The 23,664-nt window shown below is 45.6% G+C and overlaps 1 protein-coding gene and 1 pseudogene across 5 annotated transcripts in view; one reads left to right on the top strand and one right to left on the bottom strand.

Moving 5' to 3' along the window:
- The window catches only part of LOC147105528 (tyrosine-protein phosphatase non-receptor type substrate 1-like), a 535,426-nt pseudogene that overhangs the window by 53,483 nt on the left and 458,279 nt on the right, over positions 1 to 23,664 (bottom strand).
- LOC147105533 (inositol 1,4,5-triphosphate receptor associated 2-like) overlaps positions 1 to 23,664 on the top strand; it is a 176,700-nt gene that overhangs the window by 14,064 nt on the left and 138,972 nt on the right. For all 5 annotated transcript variants that reach the window (XM_086009964.1, XM_086009967.1, XM_086009965.1 and 2 more), the window contains exons 4-8: positions 4,674 to 4,854; positions 6,539 to 6,612; positions 6,781 to 6,859; positions 20,120 to 20,278; positions 23,542 to 23,659. In XM_086009964.1, the coding sequence (XP_085866090.1) occupies positions 4,674 to 4,854; positions 6,539 to 6,612; positions 6,781 to 6,859; positions 20,120 to 20,278; positions 23,542 to 23,659 (611 nt within the window). The remainder of the gene's footprint in view (positions 1 to 4,673; positions 4,855 to 6,538; positions 6,613 to 6,780; positions 6,860 to 20,119; positions 20,279 to 23,541; positions 23,660 to 23,664) is intronic.

Here is a 23,664-nt window from a genome sequence, read left to right as displayed (position 1 = left end):
AATGTTGTAGTGGTAGAGGATAGTATTATTAGGGGGATAGATGGAGTTCTCTGCAGCCGAGAGCGAGAGTCCCGAAGGCTGTGTTGCCTACCCAGTGCCAGGGTTAAGGACATCTCCTCTGGGCTGGAAAGAAACTTGCAGTGGGAGGGGGTGGATCCAGCTGTCGTGGTCCATGTTGGTACAAACGACATAGATAGGACTAGGAAGCCGGTTCTGTTAAAGGAGTATGAGCAGCTAGGGGTCAAATTAAAAAACAGAACCTCAAGGGTAATAATCTCTGGATTATTACCTGAGCCACGAGCGAATTTGGCTAGGACAAATAAAATTAGAGAGTTAAATGCGTGGCTCAAAGACTGGTGTGGGAGAAATGGGTTTTGCTTCCTGGGACACTGGCACCAGTACTGGGGCAGGAGGGAGCTGTTCCATTGGGACAGGCTTCACTTGGCCAGTGCTGGGACTAGAGTCCTGGCGGATCATATAACTAGGGCTGTAGCGAGGGCTTTAAACTAACTAGTTGGGGGGGGGAGGTTCCTCGAGAGCAAATAATAAAAATGACAACAGAGAAGGTCATAGACTTAGGTAGCAGTGGGGAAATTAAAAACCAGTGTGTGTCAGGAAGGGGCAGAAGGTATGGAGTAAAAGGTAAAGTAATAAAAAGGGCAAAAGCAGGAACTAAGTGTCACAAAACATATTTGAAAGTTCTCTATCTGAATGCACGTAGCATTTGTAACAAAATAGATGAGTTAATGGCACAAATAACTACATATGGGTATGATCTTGTGGCCATTACAGAAACATGGCTGCAGGGTGACTGCCTGGGAATTAAACATACCAGGTTATTTAACGATCAGGAAGGACAGGCAGGAAGGAAGGGGAGGTGGGGTGGCTATGTTAATAAAGGAAGGAATCACTAATAGAGAAATGATATTGGGTCAAAAGATCAGGCTAATGAAACAGTTTGGGTGGAGGTAAGGAATAATAAGGGGAAAAAAACACTAGTGGGCGTAGTCTATAGGCCTCCGAACAGTTGCAACTCTGTTGGACGGAGTATCAATCAGGAAATAGTTGAGGCTTGTAATAAGGGAACATCTATAATTATGGGGGATTTTAACTATCATATTAATTGGACAAATCAAATTGGGCAGGGCAGCCTTGAGGATGAGTTTATTGAGTGTATTAGGGATGGGTTTCTTGAGCAGCATGTAACTGAACCGACCAGGGGGCAAGCAACCTTAGATCTGGTCCTGTGTAACGAGACAGGATTAATTAAAAATGTCCGAGTAAAGGATCCCCTTGGAATGAGTGACCATAACATGGTTGAATTCCATATTCAATTAGAGGGTGAGAAGGTTGGATCTCAAACAAGTGTGCTAAGCTTGAATAAAGGAGACTATGAAGGTATGAGAGCGGAATTGAGTAGAGTGGATTGGGAAAATAGATTAAAGGGTAAGACGATACATGATCAGTGGCGTACATTTAAGGAGTTATTTTACAACTTCCAAAAAAAATATATACCACTGAGAAGAAAAGGGTGTAAAAGAAAAGACAGCCATCCGTGGCTAAGTAAAGAAATTAAGGATAGTATTTGACTAAAAACAAGGGCATATAAGGTAGCCAAATCTAGTGGGAGGATAGAAGATTGGGAAAACTTTAAAAGACAGCAAAAAATAACAAAAAGATTGATTAAGAAAGGGAAGATAGATTATGAAAGTAAATTAGCAAAAAATATAAAAACAGATAGTGAGAGTTTTTATAGTTATATAAAAAGAAAAAGGGTGGCTAAAGTAAATGTTGGTCCCTTGGAGGATGAGACCAGGAAATTAATGGTGGGAAATATGGAGATGGCAAAAACACAATGAATTTTTGTATCAGTCTTTACAGTAGAAGACACTAAGAATATCCCAACACTGGACAAACAGGGGGCTATAGGGGGGGAGGAGCTAAACACGATCAAAATCACTAAGGAAGTGGTACTCGGTAAAATAATGGGACTCAAGGCAGATAAATCACCTGGACCTGATGGCTTACATCCTAGGGTCTTGAGGGAAGTGGCGGTAGGGATTGTGGATGCATTGGTAATAATTTTCCAAAACTCCCTGGACTCAGCAAAGGTCCTGGCAGACTGGAAAACTGCTAATGTAACACTCTTATTTAAAAAGGGCAGTAGACAGAAGGCTGGAAACTATAGTCTGGTTAGCCTAACATCTGTGGTAGGTAAAATTTTGGAGTCCATTATTAAGGAGACAGTAACAGGACATTTGGATAATCATAATTTAATAGGACAAAGTCAGCATGGTTTTATGAAGGTGAAGTCATGTTTGACAAATTTGCTGGGGTTTTTTGAGGAAGTAACATATAGGGTGGATAAAGGGGAACCAGTGCATGTAGTGTATTTAGACTTCCAAAAGGCATTTGACAAGGTGCCACACAAGATTATTGCTTAAGATAAAAAATCACGGGATTGGGGGTAATATTCTGGCATGGATAGAGGATTGGCTATCTAAAAGAAGGCAGAGAGTTGGGATAAATGGTTCATTCTCAGACTGGCAATCAGTAACTAGTGGTGTTCCGCAGGGGTCAGTGCTGGATCCCCAACTCTCTACAATCTATATTAACGATTTGGAGGAGGGGACTGAGTGTAACGTATCAGTTTGCAGATGATACTAAGATGGGAGGGAAAGTAGTGAGTGAGGAGGACATAAAAAACCTGCAAGGGGACATAGACAGGCTAAGTAAGTGGGCAGAGATTTGGCAGATGGAATACAATACTGGAAAGTGTGAGGTTCTGCACTTTGGCAGGAAAAATCGTAGAGCAAGTTACTATCTTAATGGCAAGAAACTGGAAAGTACTGAAATACAAAGGGATCTGGGGGTCCTGGTGCACGAAACTCAAAAGGTTAGTATGCAGGTGCAGCAAGTGATTAAGAAGGCCAATGGAATGTTGGCTTTCATTGCTAGGGGGATAGAATATAAAAATAGGGAGGTATTGCTTCAGTTGTACAAGGTATTGGTGAGACCGCACCTGGAATACTGCATACAGTTTTGGTGTCCATACTTAAGAAAAGACATACTTGCTCTCGAGTCAGTACAAAGAAGGTTCACTCGGTTAATCCCGGGGATGAGGGGATGGACATATGAGGAGAGGTTGAGTAGATTGGGACTCTACTCATTGGAGTTCAGAAGAATGAGGCGATCTTATTGAAACATATAAGATTGTGAAGGGGTTGGATCGGGTGGATGCGGGGAGGATGTTCCCGATGATGGGTGAAACTAGAACTAGGAGGCATAGTCTTAGAATAAGGGGCTGCTCTTTCAAAACTGAGCTGAGGAGGAACTACTTCACTCAGAGGGTGGTAGGTCCATGGAATATGCTGCCCCAAAAAGCTGTAGAAGCTACATCATTACATAAATTTAAAACCGAAATAGACAGTTTCCTAGAAGTAAAGGGAATTAAGGGTTACAGGGAGCGGGCAGGAATTTGGACATGAGTCTAGGTTCGGATCGGACATGGCCCTGTGTGTAGCAGAGCGGGCCCAGGGGACGTGTAGCCTGATCCTGCTCCTATTTCGTGTGTCTAATTCTGTTAGATTCAGGAGATGGTTCTGTGATAGTAGATTGGCGGTTAGGATCAGATCAGCCATGATCTTATTGAATGGCGGAGCAGGCTCGAGGGGCCGATTGGCCTACTCCTGCTCCTATTTCTTATGTTCTTATGTTAATGACGAGTACTGTGGTCTAAACACGGTGTTGCTCCTGTTGCTTTCCCTTGTAATAATGTGTCAGGCAGTTTAGAAAATGAGTGATGGCTCCGTTCATGTGTTTCTCCAGGAGAGGGCAATATGCTCCACATTAGTAAACTGATTTGACTGTTCGAATATTGAACAGCTATTGCTATGGAAAGTGACTAAGGAGACTCCACTGTAGCAGGAGTGTTAGATCCCATTCAGGAGGCCACAGTTTGGTCTCTGCCTTGACTGGCATTCAGGCTTTGTCACTTTCTACAGGCAAGTTTTCAATCCATCCTTAACCGAATTGTAAATCGCACACAGGGGTGGCGGGGGAGGTGGGTCCAATTGTTCTCCTTAGGGCAGAGAAGGCTAAGAGGAGATTTGATAGAGGTGTTTAATAAAATCATGTAAGGTTTAGATAGAATAAATAAGGAGAAATGGTTACCAATCGTTGAAGGGTCGATAACCAGAGGGCATAGATTTAAGGTGATTTGCAAAAGAGCCAGAGGCGACATGAGGAAAACCTTTTTTACGCAATGAGCGGTTAGGATTTGGAATGCACAGCCTGATGGGGTGGTGGATACAGATTCAATTGTAGCCTTCAAAAGGGAATGGGATAAATATTTGAAGGCGAAAAAATTGCAGTAATAAAGCGGGGAGTGGGACAAATTGGATTGCTCTTCGAAAGAGCCAGCGCAGACTCGACGGGTCGAATGGCCGCCTCCTGTGATGTACTATTCTATGATTCTAATTCATGAGGGGACATGAAGTTGGTGGCTTTGCCACTTGCATAGTTTGTCCCACTGGGAAAGCTGGAATGTCTCAGTTGTTGACTTCTCCGCGCTGGTAATCCCATGTCTAGTGGGATTAGTTTGACCCCATGAAATCTCATCAAAGTGAATAATCTGCATTATCAAAAACATTTGGGCCCATTCCTTTCTGCAGGGAAAGTGGCTGTTTCTGAGATCGTGGACTACCTGCGACACACCACGAGCCGCAGCTCTGAGGACAGTGGCCTTGAGGATTTGTGCAACATGCTGGACCCAGATAACAAGGACGTCTCTATTGATCTGGACACTTATCGTGCGGTGATGAAAGAGTGGATCGAAGACTGTAGGAGGCGAAGGTTAGGAATAGCAAGGACTATAAGTATAGTTTGTATGACTGGAGCCCTGGTCTGTGCTGAGCCCAAGTGACTGATTTATGTTATATTCTGCTACCTGATAAGTTGTACATTCAATGAATTCAATAAATCTGGTGAATTGTGAGCTGGCATCAGAACAAATGAGCATGCATGTTGGCAGATTGTTGAAAAACCCAACTTGGTTCACTTACGTCCATCAGGGAAAGGGAATCTGCCACCCTTTACCCAGTCTGACTCCAGTCCTACTCTACATGGTTGACTCTTGATGCCCTCTGAAGTGGCCTCGCAAGCCATTCCATTGTGCAAACAATTGGCTAAGGAGGAGGCCCACCAACACCACCTTGGGGCAAAGGGTGGACGATAAATGTGGCCTCACCAGCGCCACCCACAAACCAAGAATATTTAAGTACTATTGTCCATCTGGATCACCTGCATTTGGATTCTGGTTCTATACTTTTCTCCCCTGCCACCTTCCTCCTGCTGCCCTATTTAGGTAGTTTGAGAGCAAGTACAGTAACATTTTAGGAAATGAGAATCGATTGGTTCAAGAAAAACCTTGAACTTGTTGACTTTTATCTTCCTGTGTTGGTTGCAGTACTTTTCACACTTCATTATTTGTATCCTTTTTAATATTTAAATTCAAGGTGATCATTTACTGTTTGGCCAATCTGCCTGCTGGTACGTTACATTACCCTTCACTATTGTGCTGATGTGGGACTTTCGATTGGTTATTGAGTAGGATTGTGTGCTTGTTCCTTTTAACTTGCTCGCCATGTGAAGTCCAACACTGATCAAAGTGACTCCCAGCAATGCATGTTTGTTTGTGTGTGTACGTAACAGATGACAGGATGTGGTTTCAGCTCTGTGGCGTGAGTGTTGGCTTCTACCATTACCTAGGTTGCCTGAGGAAGGAAAACTAAAGGTCAAGATAACAGCTCTCTTTCTTCCCCCCCCCCCCCCCCCCCCGGGTATATTTCTTTATAGCTGGTTGCAGGGCCTAGGGGGCAGGTTCATATGCATCCTCTCTGTCAAAATGCTGTGCAGCGTAGGATGACTTCAGGATGTGGGGAGGTGAGCGAGAAATACGTTATCTTAAAATGAGATTCCTACAGTCACTTAATTGTAACACTTCCCCTCTCGCATACTTGATTGGCTAAACGTGGCGATGTTGTTGACCATGAAGAACATGAACAGCGCTGGGAGAGAATCCTGGTGGGAACTGCTCCCTTAAGCTTATTTGTAAAAGTCCAGCAAGAACTTAAAAGGTTTGACACGATTTTCACTGATACAACTGCGAAAATGCAAATGGTTACTTGTCTAGCACCTTGTGCTTTTGCCTGCAAATACTCAGTAAAATCACCTTGAATCAATTGTGGTGAAGCTGAGAGGTGTTCACCAATCCAAAGGAACTGTGGATGCTGTGTGAGTTTTCTTGTACCACGGGGGCACACCTGTGCACGAATAGGACAGGATGACCTGAAATTTTTTGCATAAAATGCTATTTTTTTTCTTTCCTGGAATGTATTTTAGATGTTTTACTTCAGCCCTGGCAGGTTCTAATTGAGTCTATATGTAAGTATTAATGATGCAAGTGCTGGAAATGAACCTGGTTTACAATGGATTATTGATTTAAGCGATATTTTCTTCCATATTGGATGTGTTATAGTATCCATGAGGAGACACAAGAAGCTGTAAATGTTAATGAAGATGTTGTCCAACTTCGCGATGGTCTTGTATCAGGTAACGCCTTTCACGGTCGATCTATCGCTTACAATTTTCCCCCTGGTGCTATTGCATGCTCATTCCCCAGGGTCAAATTTTAGATGCTAGTTTTGTTTCACAGTTGTTTCTAAGTATGTTGCCTAACGCCCAGCTTAAGCTCATACAAACTTTGGTCATTTTTGTTAGGAATAAAATTTCCCGATGCAATCGATCGAACAGGGGGAAGCTTGGAGGCATTTGGCGGGGAACTTTCAAGAGGAGACTTGTAAGCAATGCATTTGTTAAGTTGATATCACTGTGGATGGCGTGTGGTTCTGTGTAAATGGTCAATTGCACACAATGAGCACTTCCTGTAAGCATCACACTTGTCATGTCACCTTATACCCATCACACTTTCGCACCACCTGTGGCTCACCAGGGAAGATCTTTTGTGATAAATGATCACTTTTTTTTTTCTGTCCTCTCTCTTTCCACCCCACCCCACCCAACCCAATATCCAATTTTAAATGTAATTCTGTAACTCACTGCCACATAGTGGTTAATGCAGCTAGCATTGATGCAGACATGAGGTAGAGGGATACAGGAGGTGCAGGATGAGAGGAAGTTTGTGTGACGTGCAAACACCAGCTTAGACAAGTTGGGCCGAATGGCCAGTTTCTGTGTTGTAGATGCTATGGGGTGGAAATTAGTTTCGGCCCATTTCTGGGTATGGAAACGGGTCATATTTAATAGAAAACTTGCACTGTTATAGCGCCTTTCATGTTTGAAGTGCAGTCACTATTTCGTAGGCAAAGGTAGGAGCTGATTTGCATGCAGCAAGGTCAAACAAACAGTAAATGAGGAACATCTGCCCTCTTAACTCCATTACCTTACCTTACGAGAAATATTGGCAATGGGCTATCACTTGTGAAACTGTTAAATTTGGAGTAGATCTTGTTTATTTAAAAAAAATATATATATGTATGTATGTATGTTGGGAGGAAAGTCCTATGAAAGGATTCCCACTTGTGAATTGGATGGAGAGCCACCTTCATTGTAGATGAAGTACACGCCTCATGAGGTCACTACTTTTTGTTGTGTTGCTACAGTCAAGGTCTGCCGGTTGTTGGTTATGTGGAGACTGAGAGCTCCTCGTGCTTGTCCATTTGTTTGGTCCTGTGCTGTTTTACCATGTATGGGCGGGTGCCCAGAGACGGCTGGAAGTGAAAGAAGGAAGAAAGACTTGCATTTATGTAGCACCTTCCACAACCTCAGGACATCCCAAAGTACTTTTGAAGCGTAGTCAGTGTTGTAATGTAGGAAATGCAGCAGCTGATTTGTGCACAGCAAGCTCCCACAATGTGATAATGACCAGATCACCTGTTTTTAGGTGTTGGTTGAGGGATAAATATTGGCCAAGACACACAGAAGCATAGAAAAATAGGAGCCAGAGTAGGCCCTTCGAGCCTGCTCCACCATTCAATATGATCATGGCTGATCCTCTGTCTCAATACCATATTCCCACTCTCTCCCCATACCCCTTGATGCCTTTTGCGTCTAGAAATCTATCTAGCTCCTTCTTAAATATATTCAGTGACTTGGCCTCCACAGCCTTCTGTGCTGGAGAATTCCACAGGTTCACCACCCTCTGAGTGAAGGAATTTCTCACAGGGGACAACACTCCTGCTCTTCTTCTGAACAGTGCCTTGGGATCTTTTACCTCCACCTGAGAGGGAAGATGGGGCCTTGGCTTAAGGTCTCGGCCGAAAGATGGCACCTCTGTTACCTTTCAAGGCCATCGACCCGAAACGTTAACTCTGTTTCTCTATCCACAGATGCTGCCTGACCTGCTGAGTATTTCCAGCATTTACTGTTTTTATTTAACACTAACTGTTGCTCTAGCTCTGCCCTTGATGAATCTGATCGATTCTGTGCCAAGAGCTGACGGTCAACCCTTGTCGTTAGAGGAGACCGAAACGCTACTTTGATTAATAATTCAATCCTTTTAATTTTTTGCTCTTCAGTTTGTTATGTAATGAGCACGTATCCCTGAAAACTTGTGCAATTTGCAAGAATACGACAAGAATGTTGTAGCTCAATACCACATGCAATGCAACTAGCTTAATTGAAGCTGCAGTCAGTGCAAACTGTAACCCCACACCACTGAAGTGAGTGAGTAAACACAGCTGTTTCTGGTGAAATAAATGAAGCACTTCAGATGCTATAACCGGCGACTTTGAAATTGATGTTAATGCAAATGAATAATGCTTCTGGCTCAAGGAACAGCACCTCATCTTCCAATTAGGCACTTTACAGCATTCTGGACACAATACAGAGTTCAACAATTTTAGGCCATATTCTCGGCCCCTATTATTTATTTACTTTTTTCTCTCACATGGCAGCTGTCGATTATTCTGCCATCGCCATTTACACCTCACCTAGACTCATCTTTTGTTTCTTGTCCCATTACCTTCTCCTTTTGCCTTGCACCATCATCCCCTTTGTCTTTTAATCTCTCCTGCCTTCCACCCTATCACAGACCTTCCTTTTTGTTCTTTCCTCCCCTCCCCCCTCTCCCTGCCTCTGTACACCTGCTTAAAAACCTGTTCCATCTCTAACTTATTCCAGTTTTGATGAAGGGTCATCGACCTGAGACGTTAACTCTGTCTCTCCACTATTATGTCTGTGTATAATTGAGACACGGACTGCAGGAGTTGGTTATAACAGGTCTTTACTGAATGGAGGCAACCTGGAACTACTATGCAAATGTTACTACACAGGCTTATATACAGGGGTGGTCACTACTGGTACTGCAGTATACAGGGGCTGCAGAATATAGTTCCTTCTGCAAAGTACATACACTACATCCACAGATGCTGCCTGACCTGAGTGTTTCTAGCATTTTCTGTTATTGCAATGCTTCTCGCTGTTTGGCTGATATAAGCGACCGCCCATTTTAAACGTAACCGTTTTAAGTGGCGGGGGCTGTACTGTGCGTTTGAGCTGTTGATTCATTTACTTAATGCTTCATGCCCACTGTACTGGTAACAGTCTTACCCCGCCCACCCAAAGCAGTACTATTATAAACAGCCAGTTATTGAATGCAAGGACAGTGAAGGGGAATGATTTTCGTGGGCTGGATGTGCCTTCTGCAGTGTGATGTTACGCTTGTTGCTTTTTTTTGCCGAAAATAATAACCGTTTGTTGTATTCTGCGTAAATGTGTGAAATGCAAGGGGAAGTGTTTCTGCATGGCTGGTTTGATGAAGCAAGAAGGAACTGCAGGGCACACAGCCAGCATGAACGTACTGGCTTCACCACATGGTGTTAACTCTGCTTCAGATGGAACCAACCTGCCTACAGCCCCTCAACCAACCTAATAAGGGCACACCACAATCTAGGTTACTGTTTACAACTTTACAAACAACACTATTGTGACCAGGGGGCATTCTCGAAATCCATTAAGAGAATTAATGGCCATGACTAGGCTACAGTTTGTTTGACCATTGGCAGAGAAGGCTATGTGATATGTTGCTGTTTTGCGTAGCATCGAACCATGTTGCTCAACCCTCGATTTAAAAGAAAGAATTGGCATTTATGTAGTAACTCCTACAAACAGCAATGAGATCATCGGTTTTAGTGTTTGAAGGATAAATATTGACCAGGACATCAGGAGGACTCTCCTCCTCCTCGAATAGTGCCGTGGGAACTCGTGTCCACCCGTGAGGGCAGACAGAGCCTCGGTTTAACGCCTCATCTGTGAAATGGTATCTCGTACAGTGCAGCGCTCCCTCGGTACTGCACTGGAGTGTCAGCCAAGAGTTTGTGTTGAAGTGTCTCGAGTGGGGATTCAGCCCACGACCACCTGACTCCGAGGCAAGTCTGCTACCAGTCAGCCAAGGCTGCAACCATCTTCATATTTAACAACAGCAGCTTGTATTTATATAGCACCTTTTTTAATGTAGTCCAAGCTTCCTGTTGGGATTCTCCTCAATGTGTAGGAAAATGAGGGAGAATTCAGGCAGTGAATCCTCCAGGATTGCTGCTGTCTGCTCTGTCCCTGATCATCACAAGCAAATAGTGGTGGGGGCTCAGGGCTTGGATTGCTGGAGGATCTGTTGCTCATCCACCCTGCTTGCAGCACCTTCCTGACTCTGGCCCCAAATATTTACCCACTGAAGGCTCAGCTCTGTCTTTGACGGGGCTGTGATTCTGAACTTAGAGGGCACTTCTTGTAGTGTCCGAGTATTAATAATACACGGACTGCAGGAGAACAATAAAACAGGTATTTACTGAACAGAGGGTAAACGTCAGACTGAAGTACATAAGCTAGCTAGGGCTTTTTATACAGGTGTGGTCACTGCCGGTACAGCAGTGTAAAATCAGTTCTTCTCAAAGGTACATACACAACAATTCCTCCCCTTTTAGATAAACAGTACATAACATTCATTTAACAACTAACTAATTAATTACAATTACAATTTTCTCTGTACTATATACATCAACTGAAATAATTATTTATAAGTTCAGTCTTTGAGGAGGCTTCCTGATCCTGACTGGATAGCGCCTTTCTCGAGTATCCTGTTCTTGCGGCGGAGTCAATTCTGGCTCATTGTCATTGTTTGGTTCGTCAGCTTCCGATACCACTGCTTCTGAGGTAGATGCAATCTGTACTTTGGGTTCATTACCAGCTGCACATGCTCGTGGTATAGGTTTGGCTTGTTCCTGTGACTCTAGAATCTGGTCAGCATGGCGTCTCACTATGCTCTCTCCAACGTCCACTGTGTACATTAGTGGTCCCTGCTGTGTGCATATCGTTCCTGGCTGCCATTTTTCTATTCGGTAGTCGTGGGCCAAGACTGGTTGCCCTATCTTGAAGCTCCGGGTTGGCTTCTCATTGATGTGCTGGAATTGATTATCCTCAACATCTCGTCTTATGTTTGGTTTGAGCAAATCCAGGCGACATCTTAGCCTTCGATTGAAGAACATTATGGCTGGAGCTTGGTTGGTGACTGCATGTGTCGCATTCCGGTAAGCAAACAAGAAATTATCCACCTTGTGTTGTAGTGGTATGTCGTCGTTATACATCGCCTTTATTGCCTTTTTAAAGGTCTGAACAAACCTCTCAGCCAATCCATTTGTGGCTGGATGATATGGGGCAGATGTGTAATGTTTCACCCCATTATTCCTCAGAAACCTCCGGGAATCCTCGGACACAAACTGTGGCCAATTGTCGGAGCAAATCTGTTCTGGCAAGCCATTCCTGGCGAAGATGGTCCGTAGGACTGCAATAGTTTTCTCCGTGGTGGTGGAGGACATTTTGATGACCTCTGGCCATTTTGAATGGGTATCCACGGCGATTAGAAACATTGAGTCCATAAATGGACCAGCAAAATCAATGTGTACCTGTTGCCATGGCGATGAGGGCCACTCCCATGGGTGTAGAGGGGCCTGTGGTGGTGCATTTTGGACTTTCTGGCATCCTGAGCAGCTCTTGGTCAGGTCCTTGATTTGTTTATCGATTCCCGGCCACCACCACAAGCCCTGGCTAGGCTTTTCATTTTTACCCCTCCCAGATGACCCTCGTGAAGCTCATTGAGCACTCTGTCTCTCAACTTGGGTGGAATTACCACTCGGGATCCACACATCAAGGACCCCCGGCACACTGACAGCTGTTCTCTCCTTGGCGAGAATGCTGGCAACAGTGAGTCGCCATGTGCTGGCCATCCCTTCACTGTCAAATCATAGACCCGAGAGAGTGTCTGGTCATTTCTGGTTTCCTTCTCTATACTCGAGTTTGTAACAGGCAGACATTTGACTATGGTCGCATGGAATATCTCAACAGGGTCCACTGCAGGTGCTTCTTCTACCATAGGCAACGGAAGGCGCAACAGCCCATCAGCGTTTCCATGCTGTTTCGTACCCTTGTACTTTATGTCGTACTGATGTGCCCCTAGAAAAAGTGACCATCCTTGCAGCCGTCCTCACCGGAACGCCCTTCTTTGGGTTAAAAATGGAGACCGGGGCTGATCAGTCAGTAGGGTGAATTTCTGCCCGTGCAGATAGTGATTGAACTTCTTCACCTCCCACACCAGGCTGAGGGCCTCCCTGTCAATCTGGGCGTAGTTACGCTTGGCTGAGGTTAGCGAGCGCGACGCAAAGGCTATTGGCCTCTCTGAACCATCAAGGAATTTGTGTGACAGCACTGCTCCAATGCCGTAGGGAGACGCATCACATGCCAACCGAATCGGTAGTGTTGGGTTGTAGTGGGCCAATACTTCTTTTGAAGTGATTAGGCATTTACATTTCTGAAAGGCACGCTTACACACTTACACTCATCACTCCATTTCCATGTTACTCCAGTTTGCAGCAGGGCATTCAGTGGGTGCAGAATTGTAGATAAATTCGGCAAGAACTTATGGTAGTAGTTCACCAACCCGAGAAACGACCTCAGTTGCGACACATTTTCCGGTGCAGGAGCCTTGACTACAGCCTCAATCTTGTCTGGCGACTTATGCAACCCTTCCTCATCAATCATGTGGCCACAATATGAGATTTGTCTCCTGAAGAACTCTCATTTGGGGCGGTTGGCTCGTAGCCCATATTCCTGCAATCTAGTGAGCACCTGCTCCAGGTTAGCAAGGTGTTCACTGTCATTTTTGCCCGTAACCAGGATGTCATCCAAATAACACTGCGTCCCCGGGATCCCTTGCAGGACTTGTTCCATCGCCCTCTTGCTACCCCGAATACCAGTCGATTGTACTGGTAAAGGCCTTTGTGAGTGTTTATAGTGAGGTATTTCCTAGATGCTTCTTCCACCTCCATTTGTAGATACGCTTGGGCCAGATCGATCTTTGTAAAGCGTTTCCCTCCAGATAGTGAGGCGAAAATATCTTCTATCCGTGGAAGTGGATATTGTACTGTGTGCAGGACTGGGTTCATAGTTACCTTGAAGTCCCCACAGATGCGAACCACCTTCGGCTCCCCAGGCATGCTGCTCAATGATTTCTTCATTACAGGAACGATGGGTGTGGCCCACTCGCTCCAGTCCACCTTGGACAGCACACCCGAATTCTCCAGTTCTGCTTCAACGGCTGGGCAGATCACGTACGGTACCGGTCTGGCCTTAAAATTTTTTGGGGGTTTGTGTTATCTTTGATTTTTATCATTGCCTTTACTCCTTTTAGAGTCCCAAGTCCTTGTTGGAACACCTCTTTCGCGTCAGTTAGAATTTTTGACAGTCTTCCAGGTGTGACTTTATCATTTTTTGTCAGTCACAGTTAGCGCCTGAATGGAATGCCAATCCAATTGTATTTTTCGGATCCATTCACATCCCAATAATAGTGGTCCTCCATCTTGTTGTATATATAGATACAGTTTCTGTGTTTCCTTACCGTTGTATTTAACTGGCACCCTTATTTTTCCTCTGAGGTAGACTGTTTGCCCCGTGTATGTCTTCAATACAATGGACGTGCCCTTTAAGGGTATGTGTGAGAATAGCCGCTCATAGTCTCGTCGATTCATGACAGTTATGGCTGATCCTGTATCCAATTCCATCTTTACTTGGGACCCTGTTATCATGAGGGTGACCCAAATGGTTCGGTGATCCTCCTTTGCGATCACATTGTGTAACTTTAGACAACTTAGTCTCCTGCTCCCGGAGTCATTATCACTCTCCTGATCTTCCGAACTACTGTCTGTCATTTTTTTTACTTTCCCTTAGTTCTTGTAGTGTTGGTTTTCTTTCCCGACCTGCAGACTCTTGCTATATGTCCCATTTTCCCGCATTGCCTGCATACTTTGTCCTTAAACCAGCAGTCCTTCTGATCATCGGTTGTTCTGCTGCAGCAATAGCACTTTTCTGCTCCGTACGCCATTTCGTTAGCGCTGTATTCTTGTGGTTTCTGTTGTATTTCCGCAGCTCCCCGTGCTGCTGCTTCGTAGGATACTGTCAGGCTGAGAGCCTGTTCTAGCGTCAGGTCCTTTTCCGAAAGTAGTCGTTTCTGGGTTCCTTCACTCTGGAGCCCGCAGACAAACTTATCCCGTAAGGTGTCTGCCAGTCCTGCTCTGAACTGGCAGTGCTTCGATAACTTGCGTAGTTCCGTAAGATATTCAGCATTGTTCTCATCTTTGTGCTGGTTTCTTTTATGGAACTTGAATCTTTCTATCAGCAGCGGTGTAGGGTTTAGATGTCCCTGTGAGATATTAACAATCTCTAAAACTTTTCTCCATTGGTTTAGCTGGGGTAATTAAATTCCGCAATAGGCAGTACGTTCTCGCGGCCATCAAATTTAATAATACAGATGCCTTCTTTCCATTGGCCACCTCATTGGCATTGCAGTACACTTCAATTCTTTCCACATATGTGGTCCAGTCTTCTACCTCGTTGTCGAAAGCAGTGATACTGCCACTCTTCGGCATCTTGGGTGATTTAAAATGGTGCCTCCCGCGCTTTTTCTTCTTCCCCAATGGAATAAAATGGCGCCTCCCACGCTTTTCCTTCTTCCCCAATGGAATAAAATGGCGCCTCCCGTGCTTTTCCTTCTTCCCCTTGCTGCCACGCTGCTCCTAGCGTTCTACAGGGTAATGGCGGCGACTCGCGGCTTCGGTGCGTCTCACTTTTCCTTCCCCTCGTTTTATTTTCTCTACGCTGCCCGGTTCTTGAGCACCGACCGCGCCCTGTGCGCTCCACCCCCTCTCTTTCCTCCCGACGACACTGCACCGCCCCTTTGCAGAACCAGTCGCTCGAGTCCACCGCAGTCCGGAAGGATCAGCGCACTACCTGCTACCAGCACGATTTGCTGGAACACCTTGACTGGGGAGCCAAGCCCAGCTCTCCACAGCCTCTCCCGCAATTCTCCGAGCACCGATGGATCCTTGGGCGGTCGACGCCCGTTGACCTGACTTCGACCTCCAAGAAGCTTCTTCTCGGAAAGATCCCTGTGAGGTGATGCAGTACTGCAGGTGAGTTCGAACCTGCCCGTCGCCAGTGTAGTGTCCGAGTATCAATAATACACGGACTGCAGGAGAACAATAAAACAGGTATTTACTGAAGAGGGTAAACGTCAGACTGAAGTACAGAAGCCTGCTAGGGCTTTTTATACAGGTGTGGTCACTGTCGGTACTGCAGTATAAAATCAGTTCTTCTCTTAAAGGTACATACACAACACTTCTGCCTTTTAAGGTCCCTCACTGTCTCCCGTGGTGTTGTTGCTGTGCCCCAGCAGCAACATCCTCAGTACTCGCCTCCTGGCGCTGGTGCGTGACCTCTTGGCCGGATGGAATCCTGCGGGCATCCCACCATGCATACGGAGTAAGGCCCCGACATGGAAATGGGCTTCTTTTGGGGCGGATTCAGTGACAGGTGAAAGTCCTGCTGCAATTCCCCTGAAAAGAAGAATCCCAGCACACCGTTTCTACCTATGACCATTTTGATGCCCTCCCATTGGAGGCGTGCATCATTCTACAGGCTGGTGGAGGTCTGTTGCTCTCTCTCCTGCTACCAATAAAGTTATTTTAAGCTCGGTGATTTATATTCCTCTAGGCATTGCCTTTCATATGCCCACTGTTATTGGAAGAGAATCTAGTACCACACTCTGCTGTTCTTGCTTCCCTTTTACACCTTTAATCCAGCTCTCTAAACATGCTGAACTATTTCCTGGAGAGCTAGCCCTCCACTGCTTCTGCATTCCTTCCCAGCCCACTAAGCATGTGAAACTATCTATGGTGTGCCTTCTTCCCCTTTGAACGCTGCTCCATTGTCCTTTTCTGTATGTGCTACCACTTCTCTAATCAGCCCTCCATTGACAGTAACTGACTGGAAACAATGGGTACAGTAGCTTTTTAGTCCCTTTGTACTAGAGCTAGGTCGGTTAATTGTGAAACTGAATTTAATAAATCTAGTAACTTGTGACAAACACCAGAGGGGGGTGGTGGGGGGGAGAGGCGGGTAAAGGCCACAAAAATTGCCAGATTGTTGCAAAAACCCAACTAATGTCTTTTGGGGAAGGAACCTGCCACCCAACTGATTCGCTAATGTTCCTTTAGGGAGGGAAACCTGCCGTCCTTACCTGTCTGTTCTATGTGACTCCAGACCCACTCCAACGTGGTTGACTCTTAACTGCCCAATGGCTTGCTTGGCCACTTCATTCAGTTGGACAGGGCAACTAGGGATGGGCAATAAGTGCCGGCCTTGCTTCCAGAGCATTTTTTAAGTGTGCATACAACATTTTTCAAAGGCTGACCCTTCTAATGTTGCTATTTCATTGGCTGCGAAGAGCTTTGGGATGTCCTGAGGTGGTGAAAGGTGCTGTATTCTATATTGAGTCTTTCTTTTCAACATGTACTCTTCTTTCCTGTAATTCAACAAAACCCTTGGAAACATCTTTTGCTTGGGTTACTCGCGGGAATAAAACAAAATTCTAGCAGTGACTGTCACACCAGCTGCCTAATGGCATTTCCGGGTCTCCTTTGCTCTCTGATGCAGCCCAGACCAGAATGCGTTCCCTCGTCTGGGTTGCGCTGGCCTGACGAGTTTTCCTGGGTATCCTGTATTCGTGACAACCACAGAAACTTCAGCTGTGCATGTCTGGGCTGGTGTTCGAATGCAGCTGACAGTTTGGGGTCCAACACGCATTTGTGTCACAATGCACAAAAACTGAAGACAACTGCAGGTGTGGGACTCAGTGGGGGAGATACCTGCAGCTGCTGCTCTGGTGGAAAGAGAATGGGGGCCATAAATGACCAATAAGTAATATGGCTGCTGAGGTATTGGCTGAAAATATTGATCCATTAACTCCCACCCCCTGACCCCACAAAGTCTTATTGAGTTGCAAAATGTTGTGTTGATTGCCACAGTTAATGCCTCCTCATGTTGCATGTGGAGCTCCTGAACTGACTGAATATTTCAACTGTGCAGTTAGCTGCTTGACCAGCATTATCCTGCTCTTGAATGTTCCTTGCTGTGCTCCTGAAGGAAGTCTCTAACAGCTGTAGTATTCCTTTGGTTTCCTGCATGCTGTGCCTTATTAATGAAGTGAGAATATGTTTGTGTCTGTATCTTGGTCTTTGCTACCACTGGCATTGGGTGGCAACACCTCCTGTACAATACCAAACAGCAGCAATATTGATCTGTTTTGGACATAAACTCAGAAGAATGAACACCAGCGTCAGTGGCACCCATTGTGATCTTTCTCTGGAGATGTAGCTTCAGAGTTGCTCATTGTGAAACTTGCATTTCTGTCGGTTACTTCCCCTCTGGTTATGGTCTGAGCACTGCAGGTAGCATCTTTGGAGCAGTCTTCACTGAGCACTAGCCTGAACATCGATTCCCTCCACCACTGGCGCACTGTGGCTGCAGTGTGTACCGCCTACAGGATGCACTGCTGCAACTCACCAGGGCTTCTTCGGCAGCACCTCCCAAACCCACAACCTACACCGCCTAGAAGGACGAGGGCAGCAGCTGCATGGGAACGCCACCACCTCTGAGTTCCCTTCCAAGTCACACACCATCCTGACTTGGAAATCTATCGCTGTTCCTTCATCGTCACTGGGTCAAAATCCTGGAAGTCCCAACCTAGCAGCACTGTGGGAGTACCATCCCCACACTGACGCAGCGATTCAAGATGAAGGTCCACCGCCACCCTCTCTGAATCATTCCTACAGCATTGTGCTGGCATTTTGAGTAAATGTGTGTGAAGAGCGTGTATTGAATTTTAAAATGTGCATCTTGTTCTAAATTGCAAACTGGCAAATTGCTCCATTTATTACTCCAGATGACTGTCCTATTTTGTATTGTTAAATTTTCAAGTTATGTTTTGTTTTAAAGGTATTTGGCCTTTTGATCGCACAGTGTTTACAGGAGGAGTACTTTAATACAGTCAGGTTTCTTGGAGTGATTGTTTGCATTGGGAGCAATTGACATCAAGGGTTTGAGGCAATAAAAACAGAAAATACTGGAAATACTCAGCAGGCCAGGCAGCATTGGTGGAGAGCGAAACAGTTAACATTTCAGCTCGATGACCTTTCGTCAGAATATATTTTCTCTCCACAGATGCTGCCTGACCACCTGCGTATTTCCAGCATTTTCTGTTTTTATTTCAGATTTCCAGCATCCGCAGAATTTTGCTTTTTGTATAAGGATTGGAGGCAACTTGTTTGGTTGTGGTTTCTGGGAGTTGGTTGGGCCTGGAGATATGGTGGTGGGAGGGGAGCCCCTGAATAATAGTGGTGGCTCCATGTCATGTGCAGCCACGATGAAGGCGGCACGTTTTGAAAGTTTGCTGTATTCTGACTAGGTAGCATGCACGCAATCTAAAATGAAAAGATTAAATTAAAAAAGAAAGCTTGTCTGAATTGCTGGCATAAATATTGTGCGAGTTTTTGAGAAGCACCCAGAGAAAGCGCTGCCAACCTGCTGGGCTCGGAGAAAGGAAAATAAAATTGCTTGGGATCGGCACATTTGCCACTCTTAAACCTTTCGTTAAACCCTTGATACTATCTGCAAATTTCAGTGAGTGGGCAGAGCAATGGCGGATGCAGTTTATTCTAACCAATTGTGAGGTATCTGTAAAAGTGACCATGAATCTCATTGTCGTAAAAACCCAATTGGTTCATTAATGTCCTTTTTAGGGAAGGAAACCTGCCGTCCTTATCCAATCCAGCCTACCTGTGACTCCTGATCTGCACAAATGTGGTTGACTCTTAACTGCCCTGGGGATTGGAGTACAAGAGTAAGGAAATCTTACTACAACTGTACAGGGCTTTGGTGAGACCACACCTGGAGTACTGTGCACAGTTTTGGTCTCCCTATTTAAGGAAGGATATACTTGCCTTAGAGGTGGTGCAACAGAAGTTCACTAGCTTGATCGCTGGGATGAGGAGGCTGTCCTATGATGAGAGATTGTGTAGATTGGGCCTATACGCTCGAGTTTAGAAGAATGAGAGGTGATCTCATTGAAACATACAAGATTCTGAGGGGGATTGACAGGGTAGATGCTAAGAGGTTGTTTCCCCTGGCTGGAGAGTCTAGAACTAGGGGCATAGTCTCAGGATAAGGGGTCGGTCATTTAAGACTGAGATGAGGAGGAATTTCTTCACTCAGGGTTGTGAATCTTTGGCATTCTCTACCCCAGAGGTCTGTGGATGCTGAGTCATTGAGTATATTCAAGGCTGAGGTATAGATTTTTGGACCCTAGAGGAATTGAGGGATATGGGGATCGGGCAGGAAAGGTGAGTTGAGGCCGATGATCAGCCATGATCTTATTGAATGGCGCAGCAGGCTCGAGGGACTGTATGGCCGACTCCTGCCCCTATTTCTTATCTTATGCCCTCTGAAGTGCTTTGCCAGCTACTCGGTTGTATCAAACTGCAGCAGTGGTTCAAGAAGGCGGCTCACCACCACCTTGGGCAACTAGGGATGGGCAATAAATGCCAGTCATGCCCACGTTCCAAGAATGAATATAAAAAAGCAGGTTATATACTAGTTGGATGAATGTTACCAATTGCCTCATTTTCTAAAATGAAACTCTCCGGTTTTTCAAATGCAGGGAGACGTCTGATTTAATATCTTGCATTGCTGATCTCCAATACAACCACCAAAAACTTCAGGAGCAGAATCTGAAGTTAAGATTGGCAGTGGACAACACAGAGGAAAGTAACAACAGATTAATGGAGGAAAATGAGGAGCTCCTCAGTCAGGTGAAATGGTAAGGAGGCAGCCTTTTCAAAAATGTTCTGATTTAAGATGTTTTCCATTTTAAAACTCTATTCAGATTTGTTTTAATTAAACGTTATTAGTATATTCCAGGATTCCCAAGTATCTTGCTTTGAAGGCTGCTCAATAATTTACCACCGCACCTGTGGTTGATGCCATGCCAGCCTGCCCTCTGCTTCTCCATCCGATGAGCACCTGATCTGAAAGGTGCCATGCTGGAGAGTTGCCATATAAAATGCTCCACACCAACGTGGTTGACTCTTAACATCCCTCTGAAGTGACCTAGCAAGCCAATCATCTGATGGTGGGATAGCCCAACCTTCTGAGAGCTTCCTCCTTCTCTGTCTACAAACAGCAAGAGAGCAGAACTGTATCCCATGCAGCAATATTACAGGAACAGGTCTCCTAATGACCATTGATGAAGGGAGAATGACCACTCGTGACCCATATACTCCAGTATTTCAGAATATAACTGATCTATTCCATTTAATGGTTTAAAATGGCACTGGCTGAATGGGTAGTAGGCTCATTTTAGGAACCTGCATATTTATACAGCACCTTTCATGACCTCCGGACGTCCCAAAGCGCTTTACAGCCAATGAAGTACTTTTGAAACATAGTCCCACAAACAGCAATGAGATTTAAAAAATCAGACTATCTGGTAATTTTTTTTTTAGGTGTTGGTTGAGGGATAAATATTGGCCAGGACACTGGGGGGAAAACTCCCCATCTCCTCTTCAAAACAGTGCCGTGGGATCTTTTATGTCCAGCTGAGAGGGTGGACAGCTTTAAAGTCTCATCCTCAAAGACAGCATCTCTGACAGTGCAGCACTCCCTCAGCACTGCACTGGAGTGTCGGCCTAGATTATGTGCTCAAGTCTCTGGATTGGGACTTCAACCCATGACCTTTGACTCTGAGGCAAGAGTGCTACCACTGAGCCACGGCTGACCCTGTTGCCGCTAATGTCCCTTAAGTTTCTGTCGGATAAGGAGATCAGGAGCACGTGCCTTTTGATCATTATTGTGCTCAATGCAATGGGCACAACTGTTGGGGGAGGGGAGATGAAGATTATGGGTTAGGTTTCACCTTATGTTCCCTAAATCTAAATATTGATGTTTTTTTGAGGCTGCGTCGAGGTCATCACGACCCATAAAAATATCAGGACATACCCCAACCAGAAACCCTGGATGAACGGAGAGGTCCGCTCGCTGTTGAAAGCACGCGACGCGGCGGCTTACAGTGCAGCTAGGACCAACCTAAAAAAGGGTATCAGGACTGCCAAAAGGAAACCGACACTGCGGATAGAGGATCATTTCCACAACAACTCGGACCCCCGGCGCATGTGGCAAGGCATCCAGTCCATCACTGACTACAAGAGCAAAAACACTAGCCCCCCGGTTGGCGATGCCTCCCTTCCAGAGGAGCTTAACAACTTCTACGCTCGCTTCGACAGGGACAACAGGGAGCCAGCTACTAAAGCCTTGCCACCCCCGGAAGACCAGGTGCTCACTCTGTCGACCTCCAATGTAAGGGGTGTTCTACGCGGAGTGAACACACAAAAGGCTGCTGGACCGGATAGCATCCCTGGACGGGTACTCAAGGAATGTGCTGATCAGCTGGCTGATGTCTTCACCGCCATCTTCAATCTGTCATTGGCACAGGCAGTAGTCCCTACATGCTTCAAGACCGCTACCATTATTCCTGTGCCAAAACAAACGGCTGTGACGTGCCTGAACGACTATCGACCTGTCGCACTCACACCCATCATAATGAAGTGTTTCGAGAGACTGGTCCTGGCTCACATCAAAGCCAGTGTTCCCGCCTCTCTCGACCAACACCAGTTTGCCTATCGTGCAAACAGATCAACGGAGGATGCAATCACAACTGCTCTACACTCTGCACTGAATCACTTAGATGATAAAGAGACCTACATCAGAATGCTCTTCATAGACTACATCTCAGCATTCAACACTATCGTCCCCAACAAGCTGGCCACCAAACTCCACACTCTTGGCCTGAACACTTCCCTCTGCAACTGGACCCTGGACTTCCTAACAAACAGACCCCAGTCTGTCAAATTAGGTAACCACACCTCCCACCCCCGGCCCTGAACACGGGCCCCACAAGGATGTGTGCTGAGCCCCCTCCTCTACTCCCTCTTCACCCACGACTGTGTGGCTGTTCATGGTTCCAACACCATCAAGTTTGCGGATGATACCACGGTAGTAGGCCAGATCACCAACAACGATGAGTCAGCCTACAGGGAGGAGGTCCAGCATCTCGTGAAGTGGTGCGCCGATAACAACCTGGCCCTTAACATCAAGAAAACCAAAGAAATCATTGTGGACTTCAGGAAGTCCAAAGGCAGAAGTCACACCCCCATCCACATCAATGGGGCTGTGGTGGAAAGGGTGGACAGCTTTAAGTTCCTCAGAGTCCACATCACAGAAGACCTCTCCTGGCCCCTCAATACCTCCTCTCTGGTGAAGAAGGCCCAGCAGCGCCTATATTTCCTAAGGGGGCTGAAGGGATGTAACCTGTCACCCCTGATCCTCTCTAACTTTTACCGCTGCACAATAGAGAGCATCCTGACAAACTGTATCACAGTATGGTATGGCAGCTGTAGCTACTATGACCGGAAAGCCCTGCAGCAGGTAGTCAAAACTGCCCAACGCATTACCGGCACCCGGCTACCGACCATAGAGCACATATACCAGAAACGCTGTCTACGGAGGTCACGGTCCATCATCAAAGACCCTACCCACCCCAGCCACAGTCTGTTCGCCCTCCTGCCATCTGGGAGACGCTACAGATGCATTCGCACCCGTACGACCAGATTTAGGAACAGCTTCTTTCCCAGGGCTGTCATCCTACTGAACTCCACAAATAAACTCTAAAGCCTGCACATCTGCCAATGCACTTTATTATGGTTATGTTTATGTTAATGTATTACAAGCCAAATGTATGTTGAATGTTTAAATGTCTTAATCTAAATGTACACTCTTGGGAGCCGCAAGCCTACATTTCGTTGTACTGCACTAACAATGACAATAAAGTTGATTATGATTATTCCTGCTCAATACCCAACATTTGATATAAATTGAGAATGAAAACCCATTTCAATCTATTCTTGACATTTTGCATCTAACAAGGAAGTAGCCTACCCTTGAACTCTCTGGGATACCACATGAGATTGGCTTTGCTTACAATCCAATGTCAACAGATCCTGAATTACTTTTTTTTAATTTCCACAGTGCTCAGCAGTCCATTTTAATAGAAAAGTCTTTGAAAGAAGACCGAGAAGAGATGAAGACACAGATATGTACTTTAGAAGCAAGCAACGAAAGGCTTATCCTTCAGAATAAGCAGGCGGTAAA

The sequence above is a fragment of the Somniosus microcephalus genome, chromosome 17 (genome assembly GCF_052327205.1).
Source record: "Somniosus microcephalus isolate GS21.2 chromosome 17, FLI_Smic_1.0, whole genome shotgun sequence".
Classification (NCBI taxonomy): Eukaryota; Metazoa; Chordata; class Chondrichthyes; order Squaliformes; family Somniosidae; genus Somniosus; species Somniosus microcephalus.
The sequence above is the reverse complement of the archived record's forward strand: the minus strand, read 5'-3'. Positions and strand labels throughout refer to the sequence as shown.